Genomic DNA, 18,214 nt, shown 5'->3' with positions numbered 1-18,214 from the left:
TCAAGCACTAATGAACGATGAAAAACTGTTCTTATCTTCTTTAAGTGATAAGGCATTTACATCATTTGTTAAACATTCAAACAACCACAAGCTACCTAACCAGTCCTATTTTTTTTATTACAGAAATTAGCATCATCTAATAATAACAGATCAACTTAAAATCATTTCATACATCAACATCATTTCATCAAAATAGGAGATTACAACAGGAATTAATATACTAATTTTAAATCCAGAATTAAAGAAGGAAAGAATATTACCAGACTGAATTGATCAAAATTATCGATGAAATTCTCTAAGATAAGAGATCCGTAAGCAGATTTGTAGAAACAATGAGATCCACTAGATTTCACTATTTTGATCAGGCAAACAAATTGTTAATATGTAGATCGAAGCTTGAAATAATGGAATGAGCTAAATCTAAACCAGAAGATAATCAATTCTATGGTCCAGCAACATGATTTTACAGAAAAATTAGCAAGGTTTAGGATTCTTAGCCCAGATCTATGATCGGGAGCTTAAGCTAGGGTTTAAAAATTTTCAGATCTATAATTAGACGGCGAGAAAACAGAGCTTAAGCTGAAGCTAACTTTAAAAATTAAGAAAAATAAAAGAATTAACAGATCCGATGATTAATCAAAGGAACACGCAAAATTTAAAAGGGAATTGGTCAGATCTAGGGTTTTGAATGTAGAAAATGGGGAAAATTGATAAATCGGGGTTGGATCGGATCTCAGGCGAGATCAAATGAGAAATTTGGTTTTCTTGATCCAGGTCTACTCTCTTTCTCTCTCTTAATCTCTCTCAGATCTTTCAACTAGGTTTTAAACAAGAATAAAAGTAGAACAAAATTGTTTAATAGAATAAAAAATATCTGACCTGAGAAAAAGGATTCCACCGGAAAATAATCGGAGATCCACCGGAATATGACCGGAGCTCTGGGGGAAGATGATTGGAGAAGATTGCTGAAATTTCTACCGAAGAAAGAGAGGTTGAATCGGGGTTAGGCTGAGTTTTGGTGCGTCCTCCCAAAGAAGAAGACCGGAGAAGAAAACTCCCCTTCTCCAATTTCTATATCTCTCCCTCTCTCTCTCTGCCTCTCTCTCTCTCTCTCTCTCTCTCTCTCTCTCTCTCTTTGCGAGAATCGGATTTTTTTTTTAAATTCTTAGATCCAGATCTGAGAATTCCCCCCAATTCTCCTTTTTCTTCTCTCTCTCTCTCTCCCCGGAGCTTTTTCACGAAGATGAATAGTTCTCCCGTTCTTCGTGATTTTTTTTTTTTATATAAAAAATAAGGGTGCTGATATCCGCACTACCCATTTGATGGGCGCACAAATTTTGATGGGCGCGCGACAAGCGCGGCCTAGACGGGATTATACACCCCCCTTTTTATATAAAAAAAGATATATCTGCCTCCTTTTTCTCGTGGACAACCCCACTTTCAGATGAATCACCCTCCTTTGGATTTGTACTGCACCCTCTTTCGGCTCGTTCACTGAGCAGATGCGCTCGGATCTCGACGAAATTTTACGGAGAACTATGGGAGACCTCAAGCTACCTTAGGGTTCAATTTGGGACCCCAGCTCACTGATTTGACCAGGCTTCGCACAAATGACTCGAACTTGGGTCCGGTCAAAATGGGGTGTCTACACCGACCCCAACTAGTTTATATATATATATATAGAGAGAGAGAGAGAGAGAGAGAAAACGGTTCCTACACATATGTGTAGATAAGTTATCTACACACTAGCTTAAAATACAGTGGGGGCCCACATTGTTTGGGTGATCCAAGCCATCCATTTTAAAGGCCCTCACATAGATAGGGTGTCTACAAAAAATCAGATCCATAGGATCATCCTAACCATTCGAACTGTGGAGGCAAAAAATGGACTAATTTGTGAAGGTTGGGATGATCCTATGGATCTGATTTTTTGTAGACACCCTATCTATGTGAGGGCCTTTAAAATGGATGGCTTGGATCACCCAAACAATGTGGGCCCCCACTGTATTTTAAGCTAGTGTGTAGAGAACTCTCTACACATATGTGTAGGAACCGTTTTCTCATATGTGTGTGTGTGTGTGTGTGTGTGTATATATATATATATATATATATCTGTGTGTGTGTGTATATACGTACATATATGTTATATACGTACATATATGTGTATATATATATATACACACATATGTACGTAAACATATGATACATACATATGTACATATATATTGTATATACATATATATATACGTACATATATACAGATACGTATATATGTATATATGTACGTATATATATATATATATGTACCTATTCATATATGTACGTATATACATATATATACATATATATATATATATATATATATATATATATATAGTAAGTTTCATAGCCGACCCCAACTAGTTTGGGACAAAGGCTTTGTTGAGTTGAGTTGAGTATGAAACTTACTATGTATAGTAAGTGTGGGATTGAAGGAAACCCCTACTATTATAAATAGGGAGCATGCATATCAATCCAAGGAAAAAAATGAAAAAAGAAGAAGAAAGAATTGAAGAAGGCACTCGGAAACACATATCTTGAGGACATGTGGGCAGAGAACCCTGTAGAGAATGAAGAGGCAGATTTGAAGAAGTGGAAGAAGAAGACCTCGTTTGTTTGAAAAAGAGAAATCATGTACTAGGTTAGAGAATTGTAAGTCCCACTCGTTTTCAATTTTGTTTCTTTTTCTCTTCTTCTTAGATCATTGTTCCTTCCCTATAAATGATAAATAGAGGAAGTAATTCTTTTATTTTATATTTCTAGGAATCTAATGATAGATTTGTGAGGAGGGGTTATTTGCTCACTCTAATATATTTGGTGTCGATTCCTCTCTATTTAGACAGTACATGCATGCATAGATGGTGGGATTGAAAGCCTCGTCGGCAGATCAGACACAAAAATTTTGCAAAAAAAAATTAGAATCCAAAAATATAATTTTGGATCACCAAGCTTCACCTCCTGTGGCCCTAAGGTCCTAGATTTTGTATTTTACACTTAGGACGTCTTTGGAAACCATGAAATTTTTTTCCTATTGCAAGAATTTTTAGCAAAAGTTTGGAAAGGAAAAATATTTCACACCCTAACCATTGGGGCCGTTCTAGATGTGAATTGAATATGGATAGCCTATCCAAAGATAAAATACACTTCGGCTTGCTATCTCCATTGAGAACAACCCAATACAAATAGCAAACATAGCACAGCTAAACAAGCATACTTCTAACATTATTGAAGTAAATTTACTACAGAACTTCTCTCATTTCTAAGGAACAAGAAAACATGAAAAAGTAAACAACAAGTGACTTCCAAGACCTACCATTGAAAAATCTTCCTCACACCTCATTCCATTTTCTCCACTTTTGTGGCTAATTGCGCTAGCCTCGAAGAATTGAGATAGTCCCTGACGCTATGGAAGGCAATACCTGGAATGAAAAGCCCTAAAAATCTGTAAAACCAAGAAGGCCAAGTCTCTGTGAAGTCTTTCCCATTGGAAATCCATAGGAATGGGGCCGTGATCAGGTCTAACCAAGCATTGAAAAACTTTGCAGGGATGTACAGAAGACCAAAGTAGTTCTTATTGGGCATGTCTTTCAATACCTGTTGCATAGAAACAAATATAAATCCAAGGAAACCAAATAGTGAAAATAGGATACTACAATAAAGGATAATGGTTGTATATTAGTAGGTTTTTAATTAACCTTGAAAGGATTGTGGCCCGGAGTGAACCTCAATTTTATGTATTATAGGGTACACAAGGTAGGGGGTGGCATCAATTGAGGAGAAGATGAGAGAGCACCGCTTAAGATGGTTTGGACATATCCAACGTAGGCCTTTGGATGCTCCAGTGAGAAGAAGTGGCTCGTGCCAAGTTGATGGAGTAAAAAGAGGTAGGGGTAAACCGAAAACAAATTGGGTCGAAACAATGAGGAAAGACTTGATGGCTAGGAACTGTTGATCCCGGATAGTCAGGGTCACTGAGTGCAGCGTGCTTTTTCCCCGCTATCTCCCCACACTCGGTGGTGTGTGTTTTGCTTGTGTTGTTTTGATTGTCCCTTTTTTGTTTTCTTTGGTCAAAGGATGTTTGTAAATATTTTTGTTTCCTATGAACTTGGGATAAAGATCCGAATTTCACAGAAAAGAGAATCTCAGGGTCGCCACGTAGGTTAGAGCCTAGGACCCGTGCATGTCTTTCTTATGAACTAGCGATAAAGATCCGAATTTCATAAGAAGGGCAGTGGCCAAAGTTACCGTCTAGGTCAGGGCCTAGAACATGTAATTAACTCTGTTTTTAAGCATGGTCTGGGCAGAAATCTGAGTAAGAGATATATTTACATTCGGGGAAGGTATTAGGCAGCCCTCATGCCCGGGTAAACCCAGTCTCTTGACCTGACTTGACGGTTTTGGGAAAACTTAGCAGAAATTAGTTTCAAACCTTTATCACTATTTAGCTTATTCTCTAATTAGACTTTAAACGGAAGGAAAGGGTGAAAATAAAGAATTTAGGTCTTTTGGTTATTTATTGAACACATAAAACAAATTAAGGGCATTCTTTGATTATATCTTCGACGAACGATAATGCTCACAAGATTGAAATTACCCCTAGATCTACTTCTTAGGAGTAAGCCATCATTGAACAAGTCAAGTGAGACCCTATTTAGGTATGGGACTAGGTGGGACCCAGACTGGTATGGGACAGATTTAAAGGGCTTAGCCTAACTCGTTCCATCAGCTATGAAGCTTTTGGCGTATTGGTTAGGCAGGCCCCCATTCAGGACTGTAACACACACGCGCGCGCGAAGTGTTGGTAAATTCAGTTACCTCCGCTTTAAACCAGCAGCTGAAGTAGAGGCAATCTCCAAAGTGCTTGAATGGGCAGATAGTGCCGAACGGATGATCAAAGGGAACTCTAGGGACTATGTCATGCTTATAAACCATCCTACAGTATCTCTTGTACTTGGAATTCAGCAGTTTCTCCATGTAATTACAAAAATCTTCATCTCCAACTCTAGGTTCTCCAACGGTAACAACACCCCACAAGCGATCTAATATGGCAATTTGCTCATTATAAGCAAGAATAAGAGGGTAAAGAGAAGCTAATGCACCACCTAAGCTGTGCCCTGCTATTATAATCACAGCATCCTTGTGTTGTTCTATCAATGCCTTGAGTGTCTCTCTTATGGAATAATATGCCAATGGCTTAGCTCCTGTATAATCCTTTGGCCACCCTTTTTGGAAGTCCTTTTCGTCTTGAAGGCCCAAAGCTTTCAAGAAACCCAAATGTATTTTTCCCTTTTTTCCCATGGATAGCCAAGAAAATTCAATGTTTGTTCCCCAATTAGCTTTTTCGCTGGTGCCACGGAAGGCAACGACGATCACTCGGGCATTCACAGGCCTATCACAAAAGACGAATGCGTGGGTAGTGTATTGTTTTTGGTATTCTGCAAGATAAAAAAGTGCTAGTTAGTAATTGAAAGATGCTACTGTCCAGAGTGGGGGCCTTCCTAGATGGACCCAGTCTAATAAGGGACAGGTTTAAAGGGGCTCGCCTAATGCGTTCCATCATTTATGGAGCTTTTGGCGTATTGGTTAGTTACCTAACACAATCAGCCAACTATGGAGTCAAACCAGATCATATAGAAATTAAGTTGAGATAACAATGGCCATTTTAGAAACCTTTACCAATTAAAAATGAAAAAGTCATTGGCTTGCAAAAAAGGGCTAAATGTCCCATTTCAGCTATGTAAGATCTTAATCGGATCTTGATGGTTGTAGATCAATGCCCCAAGAGCAAATGTTGAAGTATAAATGATTGAGTAACACAAAAGCTTAATCTTTTGGAGTAATTGGTTGTTTCTGCCACATGTACAGCCAACCCTCCACAATTTTTTGTGGGGAAATGATTTCGTTACAGTGTGCAAAGCCATACGTGATTGTAAAAGTCTAGGCAAAATAGTTAGTTTGATTGTATTAATTTCATCTTGAGGGATCATGTGGAGAAGAAAATTGTGGAAATAAGTTTCTTCTTAAGAAAAGTATTCCATGAAAAATAAAATTTGAGGTTCCAGTAGGTTTGAATTTCCTTTGAAAACAAGCAAAAGTTTTAGTTTTGGAAAAAGAAAACCAAGAAAAATGAGTTAAACTAATACTTGAAAATTAATCTCCCATGCAACCCATAAGAGCACTATTTCAAAGAGAAAAATGCTTTCTTGAGTTTTTTTTTAATGCATTTTGGATGATTTCTTGAGTTTGAGAACATTACCATTATAGCAATTGAAGAACTCCACAAAGTGCATCTGCATAAAAAGAAATTCCCTTTATTCAAAGAAATAAAGACAACAATAACCTAATTTTCAAAAATCTAATCAACATCGCGCACTCTGGTGGCTGGTGTGATCAGGACCTTCAAAATATGGGCCCCATCTTAAATATTCTTAAATCCTTACCATTTGATCAATTAGCTTCTGATCATAAATCTACCAAAATGACATCATACCTTCCATGTGTTTGTGACTACGTCTTTGACATATATTTCGTTCTCATAAGACAGATTAGAAGCCATTACACTAAGCTCGAACAAACTGTAGTCTTTGATTCTGCCTATGTCCTTCATCCCAGGAATACAATTTATGTGGGACCCCTTATAAAGATCTCTCCGTCCATCTAAATAATAGTAGAATGATCTATAACCGTCCGATTGCGAAAATGACTGCACCATTTCCTCTCCTACACAAACCAAGCATTAAAGAATGATACCATTAGCATAAACTCTCTTGGATGAATTTGCTTCAGCAAATTTACTGATTAAATCATATTGGAGATTGTTAGAATGTTTTAGATTTCATACTGAATAATTGGATCATTAGTTTGATAGATTAGGCTACTTAAGACGAGAGTTAGTTTTTAGTTAGGGGAATGATAACCCCCCCAACCCCTCTGACGGATAAAATCCCCCCTTTTAACGTTATTCGTTAAGTTTTAAAAGGCAGAGAGTTTATCCTCTAGCAGTGAACCATTCTGACAGAAACCGTCAAAGGGGGGGATTTTATCCGTTTAGGGGGGTGAGGGGTGTGTGGGTTGGGGAAGATCATCTCCCTTTAGTTATTATTTAATTTGAATTTGAAAGACAAGTAGTTTAGGTAGTTATGCACATGTTTTTCATGGAAAACTACTTGTAAAATTCTCTATAAATAAAGTGCAAAATCACCCCAAATGTATTGGGTTTTCTCCATATTTTCTTACTATTTTCCAAACATTTTGCTATAAAGAGACAGGATATGTGGGAGGTATTAAAACAAGGAGAACAGCTGGCATTGATAGATTAAAAAAAAAATGGGTTCCTATTTTCGTTACAAATGTGCTAAAGACAAGAAATTAGATTTTAATCACCGCGGCTAATCGTGTGTGTACAACAAAATGACCAAAATACCTTTGATTTGGGGGTGAATCTGCTTAGTAATACCCTAGCGGTCTCTAAAAGCAGGGTATTTTGGTCAGTATACACAATCGTCTTTATTTACTAAACAATCCCTATTTGAAAGTGTTTTCCCAAAACAAGTAGATGATCAACTTAAAAAAAAAATTAAACAAGTGGGGGAAATTAAATTAATAAGAACACCTCTCCTTTTGAAGATACTGGACACTACTGTATTTTGATGAGGGCACTCCTCACTTTATCAAAATACAGTAGTGCTGGTAACACTTTCCTATATAAAATCTCTTTTTTTTAAGTTTTAATATAGTGTAAGTCTGTATAGTCCAGTATATTTCAAAAAATACTGTATGGCTTACACCATAGGATGATCCAAACCGTCCATTTGATGGGCCACCACGTAAATAGGATGTGCCCCAAAAATCATTTCCATAGGATAATCCTAGCCCTACTATCTACAGAGGAATTGCATTTCATGGACTATACAGGCTTGCACCATATAAAATCTCCATGCTATGGTGCAAGCCTTACAGTACTTTTTGAAAATCCTGGACTATACAGGCTTGCACCATATAAAATCTCCATTTTTATAGTTTGAAGTGGATGATAGTTGAGCAAGGGGGTAAAAGAAAACCTCCAAAAGCAAGTTTGAAAGCACTGGTAATGTCACGATGGAGGGATAATGAATTCAAGAGAATCTCAGCCTTTTGTCGCGAACCATATAACAAATTGACAACAAACAACAAGATCTTCTGACCAATCAAGGAGAGAATGACGTAGAATCTCTTAATCGGGACACTAGAAGAGATTTCCGCTGCACCATCTGGTAATTTTTTCCAACAAGGAAATAGTAATGCAAGAAACAGAGCAAAAAATCCTACTTTTTCAGGATGAAGGATCATGTATTCACTTGGACCAAAGTTAGCCATTGAAGAACACAGAAGAGAAGACCAAAGAGCAAAGAAAACAGAGGGTTTCTTTGGGTACAATGAAATTATAGCAGGGCTCCTTTAATTTATAGACACCACTCCCCCTTACGCACACACGCACTTGCTTTTCATGTTTGGATTGCAAGAAAAACATTTCTGATGGAAAAAAAAGTTTCTTTGAATTTATTTTTCTTTCCACTTTTTAGAAGGGAATGATATGATTCGGTTAATTTGGACCGATATTATCATAACTTATGAGTCCCTCTGAATAAAATTTGAATAGGGTTGGTTCCTATTATCTTATTTGTGTGTAAAAAAAAGTGGAAAATTTTAGAAATATTTTTCCTTTCCAAACTTTTTAAAAAAATTCTTGCCATCCAAGTGCATTTGGATTGCTGGAATCAGGTGTTGGAATGGGAATCCTATTCTGATTCCAGTCTTTAATTAGGCCTTTTTCGTTTCAGATTGTGACAACCGATGATGAGTGCCCATCCGATTATTGGCCCAAAATCAAACAAACAAGGCCTTAGGATAGAAAAAGGGAATCCTTTGTTTGTAGGTGTCTATGAGGCCGATCAAACCAGTGGAGTTCACAGTTCACACCCGTTCAGACAAACCAGTGGAGCTCAAACCCGTTCCGACAAACTCTCTCTCTCTCTCTCTCTCTCTCTCTCTCTCTCTCCTCATTTTCCTTTCTATCAAGTCCGGTACACGAGTAGGTATATTTTTTATGAACACACTCACATTAGTCCTAGTGTTCAATAAATAATTCATGATGTTGTTCCCTTTCAAAGGTGATATATTCACCCCTTTTTAGTACTTCTGGTTAGGGCTGCAACTCGAGCCGGGTTTTACCCGACCCGCATCGACCCGACCCGAAAATAGCATGGGTTGGGTTCAGGTTTCATGGGTTTCAGGTCGAGCCGGGTTGAGCATTCAAAGGCCCGCATGAATATCGGGTCGAGCCGGGTTTGAAGGGGCCCGACCCGACCCGACCCGAGTTAGATAAGTTATAGTATATACATTTTTTTCTATTGTTAGTTAAAAGTTAAAAGTGAAAACTCACGCACCCACTGTTATTGTATGTGAGTGTAATTTCTGCTTCTATGAGTTGAGTTGATTCAAGTGTTTGATTGTAATTACAACATTGTTTGATTCAAGTGTAATGTGAGTGTAATTAAATCATTGTTCGATTCAAGTGTAATGTGAGTGTAATTTCTGCTTCTATGAGTTGAGTTGCCTTGCCAAACAAGAATTTTCCTTAAAAATTTGCGTCAACGTGAAAAACCCGACCCGACCCGACCAGAGATATTTCTCGGGTAGAACCCGACCCGCCCGACCCGAGTTGCAGCCCTACTTCTGGTCAAAGTTTTACGGCGGTCATCATCTAATTATAGGGGGACGAATTGCAATAGGCTAGACTTGTGGTTACCCGTTAGTTTAAGGGGAGTGATATATTCGGCCCTTTTTTTTCCTAGGCCAGACCCCTCTAGTGTATGTATGAGTCGTATGACTACCATTTTAACTAGACCTGGCAAACGGGTGGGCCGGGCCGGGTCAACCCGCGGGTCATGCGGGTGCGGGTCAACGGGTCGGGTTATCAAATGACCCGCATTTTTGCGGGTCAGAAATCTCGTGACCCGCGCGGCCCGCGGGTGGGCCGGGTCAACCCGCGGGTCACCCGCAAATTCAAACAGTGGTTAATTTAAATGATTTTTTTAATTTGGAAAAATGTTAAAACTTAAAAGTAGGGTATGGCCCGCACCGTGGGATGATCCAAACCGTCCATTAGATGGCCCACAGCCTAAATAGGTTGTGCCCCAAAAATCATTTCAATAGGTTGATCCCAACCCTCCGATCTATAGAGGGTTAGGATCAAGTGATCAACCCTCTAACATTCAGATCGGAGGGTTGGGATCAAATACAGGTCTTTCAAACATGTAGTTAAAAATTAAAATCAAAAGTTAGAAATTTTCACTATGAAGTATGTGTTGTTACCCAAGGAATACACAATGGAACAATCTCTCTCTCTTGGGTTCAAACATTCTTGACCCCACCACAGTACCAATAACAACAGCAAGCACATTCATCATCACATGCAAGCAGCACTACCAGTAGCAGCAGTTCTTCCTCTTTTTGAGTACCTTTGAACCATACGCAAGTTTGGAGACTTGGTTTTTGTTGTTTGTTGATGACCTGACCGATCCTCAACTTTCCATGAATGAGCATAGCAACAGAAAGTGCTGGAGGCACCATTGTCCCTCTCATTTGTTTCACTGCCTTCTCTTCTTCCATCTACAAAACATAGACAAATGAATCAAAACCCCTTTAAGAAAACATAGATCTAATCGGCTAATCCACACAAACTAATTGATTCATTTGTCTTGGTTTTCTTAAAATACCACTTTAAGAAAACCAAGACAAATGAATCAAAACCCCCAAAAAAAAAAAAAAAATTGGTAACCACAACTCAAGTCCACAATGATCTAATCGGCTAATCCACACAAACCAATCGATTCATTTGTCTTGGTTTTCTTAAAATACCACTTTAAGAAAACCAAGACAAATGAATCAAAACCCCAAAAAAAAAAAAAAAATTGGTAACCAATGATATTTGGGTTTGGGAAAAACCGAAAATAAAATTGGTAACCAATGATATTTGGTTTTCTCAAATTTTCATTTTCATTTTCATTTTCATTTTCAAAAAAAAAAAGCAAAAATATCGAAGACAGAGACTCAGAGAGAGTACCTGTGCGGCTGTGCTGTGCGGCTGTGTAGCTGTGCTTCGGCAGAGAGGCAGAGGCTGAGAGAGGGCGATGACTCGGCCGAGTGTAACTCGTGAGGGAGTGAGTTTGGGAATGGGGTGGGGGGGTGGCCGGTGCCGTCGCCTTCTCTGTGTCTTCGACTCTTCGTCGTTTGGGTTTGGAAAAAACCAAAAATGAAATAACGAGGAAGAGGAAGAAAGAAAGTAAGAAACTAGAAAGTAGAAACCCTAGGTAAGTAGTAAAGTAGCTAATAAGCTAAGTTAGGTTTTTTAAAAGAAAAAATATAAACTAAAAAACCAAAAAGCCCGCGGGTACCCGCGGGTTGACCCGGCCCAACCCATGTTTTTGCGGGTTGGGTTGCCCGCGGGTCACATTTTGGCGGGTCACTAAAACCCAGACCCGTGCCCGCAAATTTGCGGGTGGGCCGGGTCGACCCGCGGGCATGGGTCGGTTTTGCCAGGTCTAATTTTAACCTCAAACAGGTGGCCCGGCCCAAGGAAGAAAATGGGGGTGAATACATCATTACCCTAGTTTAATTGGTTGGTAGTTGCGAAAGTGCTTTCTTATAATATGTAAAGGTCAACAGACATTAATTGCATTTCCGTAACTTCCAACCAACGGGGCACACTCTTTACTTTTTCTGTTCTTCGTGTGTGAGAAAGCAAAGCCATTTTATTTTCAGACTGTGTGAGAGATAAGGTTTCACAGGATATAAGTCATCCACGTAAAAGGAATCCTTCATGAATTATTAACCTTTTCTATTGTGTGCAGTGTTGGGCCTAAAATTGGTGACAGGACGTAAGAGCTGATCTGGCGTGTCCCCCTTACGCACACACACGCGTGCTTTTCATGTTTGGATTGCAAGAAAAACATTTCTGATGGAAAAAAAAGTTTTTTTTCTTTCCACGATTTAGAAGGGAATGATATGATTTGGTTAATTTGGACCGACATTATAATAACTTATGAGTCCCTCTAAATAAAATTTGAATAGGGTTGGTTCCTATTATCTTATTTGTGTGTAAAAGACAAGTAAAAAATTTTAGAAATATTTTTCCTTTCCAAACTTTTCTAAAAAATTCTTGCCATCCAAGTGCATTTGGATTGCTGGAATCAGGTGTTGGAATGGGAATCCTATTCTGATTCCAGTGTTTAATTAAAAACATGAATGGAATCAAGGAGAGGGAATGACACCTATGCAGAATTAATTGAGGAAATTGTTAGAATCATTTTCCCACCCAAAGAGATGGTATTCTGGTTCCACCCCCAGTCGAAATGAATTTCCTATTCAATCTTTTTGAATTAAATCTTTTATTTTTAGTTTTCCATGCCGTTTTCAAGGTAGTCAAAATTCAATTCTGGGAATCCAATCGCATCCTTAGGCCTTTTTCGTTTCAGATTGTGACAACCGATTATTGGCCCAAAATCAAACAAACAAACAAGGCCTTAGGATAGAAAAAGGGAATCCTTTGTTTGTAGGTGTCTATGAGGCCGATCAAACCAGTGGAGTTCACACCCGTTCAGACAATCTCTATGAGGCCGATCAAACCAGTTTTATGAACACACAGCCATGCATGTGACTCACATTAGTCCCAGTGTTCAATAAATAATTCATGATGTTGTTCCCTTTCAAAGGTCAAAGTTTTACGAATCTAATTATAGTGGGACCAATTGCAATAGGCTGACTTGTGGTTACCCATTAGTTTAAGGGGAGTGATATATTCGCCCCTTTTTTTTCCTAGGCCAGACCCCTCTAGTGTATGTATGAGTATGAGTCAAGGTTTAAAATTTCGATTTCGGTACCGGTTTCGGTCTTCTCTTAAACCAAAATTTCGGTCAAGGTTTAAAATTTCTATTTCGGTACTGGTTTCGGTCTTCCCTTAAACCAAAATTTCGGTAGAAATTTGGTACTCTCGTTCGAAATTCCGGAGACAAATTTTGGAATTTCTGATAGAAATTTTGTAACGCTTTTTTTTTTAAAAATAAAAAAGTCATTTTCTCAAAATTTCTAATTTCGCCAAATACCGGTTTCAGTCCCCACCGAAAACCGAAATTTCGGATTTCGGTCGAAATTTTAAACCATGTGTATGACTACCATTTTAAACTACAAACAGGTGGCCCAAGGAAGAAAATGGGGGAGAATACATCATTACCTAGTTTAACTGTGGCTTGAGAGCAACTTTCTTTGTTTTTCTTTTGAGGAATTCTAAACACAATGGTGCCCTTGCAGAAATCGGATGAAAGGACCCGCCCATTGGTTGGAAGTTGCGAAAGTGCATTTTGTTAGGCCTAAAATCGGTAACAGATACGGCAGTGACGTCAGAGCTGAGCTGGAGGACCCGAGGAGCCAAAGTGAAGGAGCTGAGTCCTGCACAAGAGCAAACGAGGTCAGAAGATCAACCCGGAGTCGTTACTCCGGACAGGCCCTTCGACACTCAAGTCAGTACGAGCAGGAGTGCAGAGCGAGTTTTTAAGAATGGTGGTTGAGAAGTTATTACCCTTTGATCTGAGCCTTAAAAGCCGTTAGTTTAAGGAGAGTGATATATTCGCCCCTTTTTTTTCCTAGGCCAGACCCCTCTAGTGTATGTATGAGTCGTATGACTACCATTTTAACCTCAAACAGGTGGCCCGGCCCAAGGAAGAAAATGGGGGAGAATACATCATTACCCTAGTTTAATTGGTTGGTAGTTGCGAAAGTGCATTTATATAATATGTAAAGGTCAAAAGACATTAATTGCATTTACGTAACTTCCAACCAATTGGGCACCTTTTCATGCAATTTATGTTCCTCTTTACTTTTTCTTCGTGTGTGAGAAAGCAAAGTCATTTTATTTTCAGTGTGAGAGATAAGGTTTCGCAGGATATAAATCATCCACGTAAAAGGAATCCTTCATGAATTATTAACCTTTTCTATTGTGTGCAGTGTTGGGCCTAAAATTGGTAACAGGACGTAAGAGCTGATCTGGCGTGTCCTTTAATTTATAGACACCACTCCCCCTTACGCACACACACGCATGTGCTTTTCATATTCGGATTGCAAGAAAAACATTTCCGATGGAAAAAAAAGTTTCTCTTCTCTTTTGTAATGTGTCACACACATTTGTAATTAGGGGTGTAAACGGATCGAATTCGGAGCGGATATGGCTATATCCGAATTCGATTACAGTATACACTATCCGAATTCGGATTCGGATTCGGATTCGACGGATATTTAATATCTATTACCGAATTCGTATCTGTCGGATATTGTTCGAATTCGGATATTATCAGTATCCGTTTATCCGGCAAATTCGAACATTTTATTGCAGCACTTTATCTTTGTTCTCCTACTTACTCGAATGAATTTTCAAAACCCTAAAACTAGACCTCTACATTCTCTTCACAAAATTAACTCTCAAACCCTAAAATATATGAGATCCTCTTCTTCCTTTTAAAACAAAGACAGATAGAGAGAGAGGGAGGCGATGGGGATGGATGATAGTGTTGGTAGTGGTCTTTGGGTTTTTCCTTTTTTTTTGTATATGATGGAATGGGTTTGAGTTATTTTGATGGAATGGGTTTGGGCTATTTTTGTTTTTATTTTATTTTTTCTAAAAAGAATATTCACTTTTCTTATAGAAACAAAAGATAGTGTGTAATTACTAAAAATAAATATTAATGATATTATTAATAATAAATAAAAGGATTTACTTCTCGGATTCGGATGTTAAACGGATCGGATATACCATTTACCAAATTTGCATCCGCTAAGAGCCGGATATCTCATAAACGGATTCGGATAATATCCGCTTGAAACGGATTCGGATAATATTCGCTTTAAACGGATTCGGATGCGGACGGTAATCGAATTTCCGAATATCCATTTACACCCCTATTTGTAATGTTGTAATGTTCCAGACTTGTTCACAAATCAACACAATAATAGGATAGACCTTGAACTATCTTTTCTCTTGTTTTTTGGTATTACATGCACACTATACATACATACATGTATATGTTACTTTATTGCATTTCCTTCTATCTAGATAACCATTTCTATATCTTATGCTTGTGTTGGGAGTACACAGGCGGTTCACCCTTAAGGTGAACATGCCGTGGCAGTCAGGATGTATACCATAGCAACAACAATGACAAGCTGGGGTAATTGCAAAGCCTTTTCATTTGTATTGCAAAATGACAAACGAACTAAAGCCATGATAGAAGACATGGTCATTCAAATTTTCCTATAAAATGGTCTTACCCACCATACAGGTGCACATTATCATATCTATTTATTTAGTGGGCCAGCACTATTCAGCCAATTGGCTTGGTCCTCAATGATTGGATGATTTCAAGCCGTAGATCAACACCTTGGTCAACAGATAGGATGACTTACTACTTATATTTAGCTACAGTACTGCTCGTGGCATTCTACTGTCTGAACATAAAACTCTACTTACTTTGGTATTGAAATATAGGTAATGATACTCTTAAAATGTATATGCAGGTCTTACTCGCACTTAATGGCAGCACAGGGAGATGTACCATGTCCGAGTGGTTTAAGGAAAAATGGGATCTACGTGGGAAGCATCTGAGTGGAATGAACTAACACAAATTCTACATGGGAAGCATCTGAGTGGAATGAGTTGGAGCAAGAATTGTAGCCTTTGGCCCAGTATAGCTCTCCAGTCATGGATTCATGTGGATTTATTATATAGATGTTGTGATGTTGAGGATACAGGAGATTAACTCATGTGGATGTATACTTTTCTTCAGTTCATGTAAGACGTGGATGTATACTTTTCTTCAGCTCATGTGAGATGTGGATGTGTGTATAGGCTCTATTAATTTGGCTTTGTGGATGTTGTTACTTGTAATCGGGTTGTGCATAATGTAATGGTTGTGTATCCAAACAGGTTGTGGATGTGGATATATTTATATGGTTGTTTGTATTCAAATGTAAACAGGTGTGTTGTAGTGTGAATGTACCCAAATTTGGGGAGGAAAAAAAAAACAATATTTAAAAAAAAAAAAAATACAAAAAGATTCACCGACGGTCATTTGAACGTCGCTGTATAGTGAGTCTCGGTCCTTCAAATGGCATTTAGCGATGGTTATGACTGTTGGTAATTATATCGACGGTCAATAAAACATCGGTAATTCTTATACCGACGGTCAATTAAACATTGGTAATCCTCATAACTGATATAGCCTTAGACACGATCTAAGCATTACTTTTGAGCGAATCATTCTAAAGGCTTGAAGCATATTTAACCTTACCTCTACCAGAGAAATTCAAGGTCTGATCTTGCTTCCTTTTTTTTTTCTTTTTCTTTTTTTTCTTTTTTTTAATCCAAAACAGAGCATAAAATTTTCAACAGAACAAATTACATCATAAAATCAATCAGCAGAATTCAAGAATCATAAATATTCTATGTGTCCTTTTTCTATTCCTCTTTCTAACGTAACACTGGAAACTAACAGATAGTTTGATAAGATTATTTCAGAGATTAAAACAATTTTAGATACTAAAATACCTGGATTGATCTTCCTTTTCTTCTTCCACAGATCTGAGCTATCAATGCAGAATCTCAAGGTTTAATTTCAGCTGAAACGAGATTTTCCTTTCTTAAAACTCCAGAATTGCCAGATTTTCGCACAGATTCATATAATAGAACCTCAATTCAAAGAAGTATCTCTGAGATTGCAAAGATTTTCGAAAGTAATACGGAGTCAACCGGAGGATAAGAAAAACTGATCGGAGAAGAGATGAACTTGATCGAAAAATGAAAAGAGCAAGGGTTTGGAAGTTTAAAAGGAAGAAAATCTAAGATTTTAGGTTTGAATCAAAGAAAATAAGAGGACAATGAGGATTCTAAAGACTATGACACCGGATTCCAGTGAAATTCCGGCGGGATTACCGGAGAAGGTGACCGGACCTCTCTCTTTTTCTCAGATCTGCTTTTTCTCTCTCTTTTCTCTCCCTTTCTCTCTCTAAAAGGAAAACGAGAGCTTTTTTTTTCTTTTCTTTCTTTTTTTTAAATGAGGGTAAAATCGATATTTATAGGAATAGCAAAGTATTGATATTGGCACTATTGGAATTGATGGGCGCGCGGTTGCGCGGATTTTGATAAGCGCACAATGCTATCGTGTCCCATTCCAATTCCGCTCTGCACCGTTCAGGATAAATGCACCCCCCTTCTGCGAACTCGCACCACGACATTGCTTGACTCATTCGCCAGGCAAACACGCTCGGATTTCGATGAAATTTTACGGGGATCTTGCTGGGACCCTAACCTACCTTGAGGTGAAATTTAGAGTTTTAAAACATTGGTTTGATAGGGTTTTGCTTAAAATTGGAAGAATTTAGGGTACGGTCAAAATGGGGTACCTACAGATGCCTCTCTTTGGCAGAGCGCGCTTGTCATGCGAATGTCAAAGTTGAACAGACAACACATTTTGACTGGCCCAAAATTGAGAAAAGAGAAAGAAGAATGAAGAAGATGATTTTCGTGAATATTGGATTTTTAGAAGAATCAGATACCTCAGGGGTTTGAAAATGGAATGAGTGCCTCAGGGGTCTTGAAATGGAATAGGCTTTGGTACTTCTCAGATTTCTACGCTCAGGGCGGATGCTCTCAGAGAGACTTTGATTCTTTCTACGCTCGGGGCGAACACTTATCAAGGAGAATTTTGATTTTACGTTCAGGACGGAAACTTTCAAGAAAAAATTGGCTTCTTCACTCGGGGTGAATACTCTCAGGGAGAAAATTTGGTATTTTCACTCGGGGTGGATACTCTCAGGGAGAAAATTTGGTATTTTCACTCGGGATGGATGCTCTCAGGGAGAATATTGTTTCTTCACTCGGGGTGGATACTCTCAGGGAGAAAATTTGGTATTTTCACTCGGGGTGGATGCTCTAAGGGAGAATTTTTTGTATTTTCACTCGGGGTGGATGCTCTCAGGGAGAATTTGGTTTCTTCACTCGGGGTGGATGCTCTCGGGGAGAATTTGGTTCTTCACTCGGGGTGGATGCTCTCAGGGAGAAAATTTGGTATTTTCACTCAGGGTGGATGCT

General features: G+C 38.5%; 1 protein-coding gene and 1 long non-coding RNA gene across 2 annotated transcripts; both read right to left on the bottom strand.

The window, feature by feature from the left end:
* Positions 1 to 3,240: 3,240 nt before the first annotated feature.
* LOC143862167 (triacylglycerol lipase OBL1-like) lies at positions 3,241 to 8,473 on the bottom strand. Its single transcript, XM_077373164.1, has 5 exons — positions 8,100 to 8,473; positions 6,530 to 6,759; positions 6,296 to 6,329; positions 4,855 to 5,474; positions 3,241 to 3,633 (listed from the first exon to the last, which is right to left on the bottom strand). The coding sequence occupies exons 1-5, from the start codon at positions 8,392 to 8,394 to the stop codon at positions 3,376 to 3,378; spliced, it is 1,437 nt and encodes a 478-aa protein (XP_077229279.1). The 5' UTR covers positions 8,395 to 8,473; the 3' UTR covers positions 3,241 to 3,375.
* Positions 8,474 to 10,345: 1,872 nt separating this feature from the next.
* On the bottom strand, positions 10,346 to 12,272 carry LOC143862595 (uncharacterized). Its single transcript, XR_013240376.1, has 2 exons — positions 11,144 to 12,272; positions 10,346 to 10,689 (listed from the first exon to the last, which is right to left on the bottom strand). It is a non-coding gene; the product is annotated as an uncharacterized LOC143862595 (long non-coding RNA).
* Between the last annotated feature and the right edge of the window lie 5,942 nt (positions 12,273 to 18,214).

This window comes from Tasmannia lanceolata, unplaced genomic scaffold, assembly GCF_043159265.1.
Source record: "Tasmannia lanceolata isolate RefF3 unplaced genomic scaffold, GAP_Taslan_0.1 ptg000037l, whole genome shotgun sequence".
In the NCBI taxonomy this organism is placed as follows: domain Eukaryota; kingdom Viridiplantae; phylum Streptophyta; class Magnoliopsida; order Canellales; family Winteraceae; genus Tasmannia; species Tasmannia lanceolata.
This window is presented reverse-complemented; position numbering and strand designations above follow the sequence as displayed.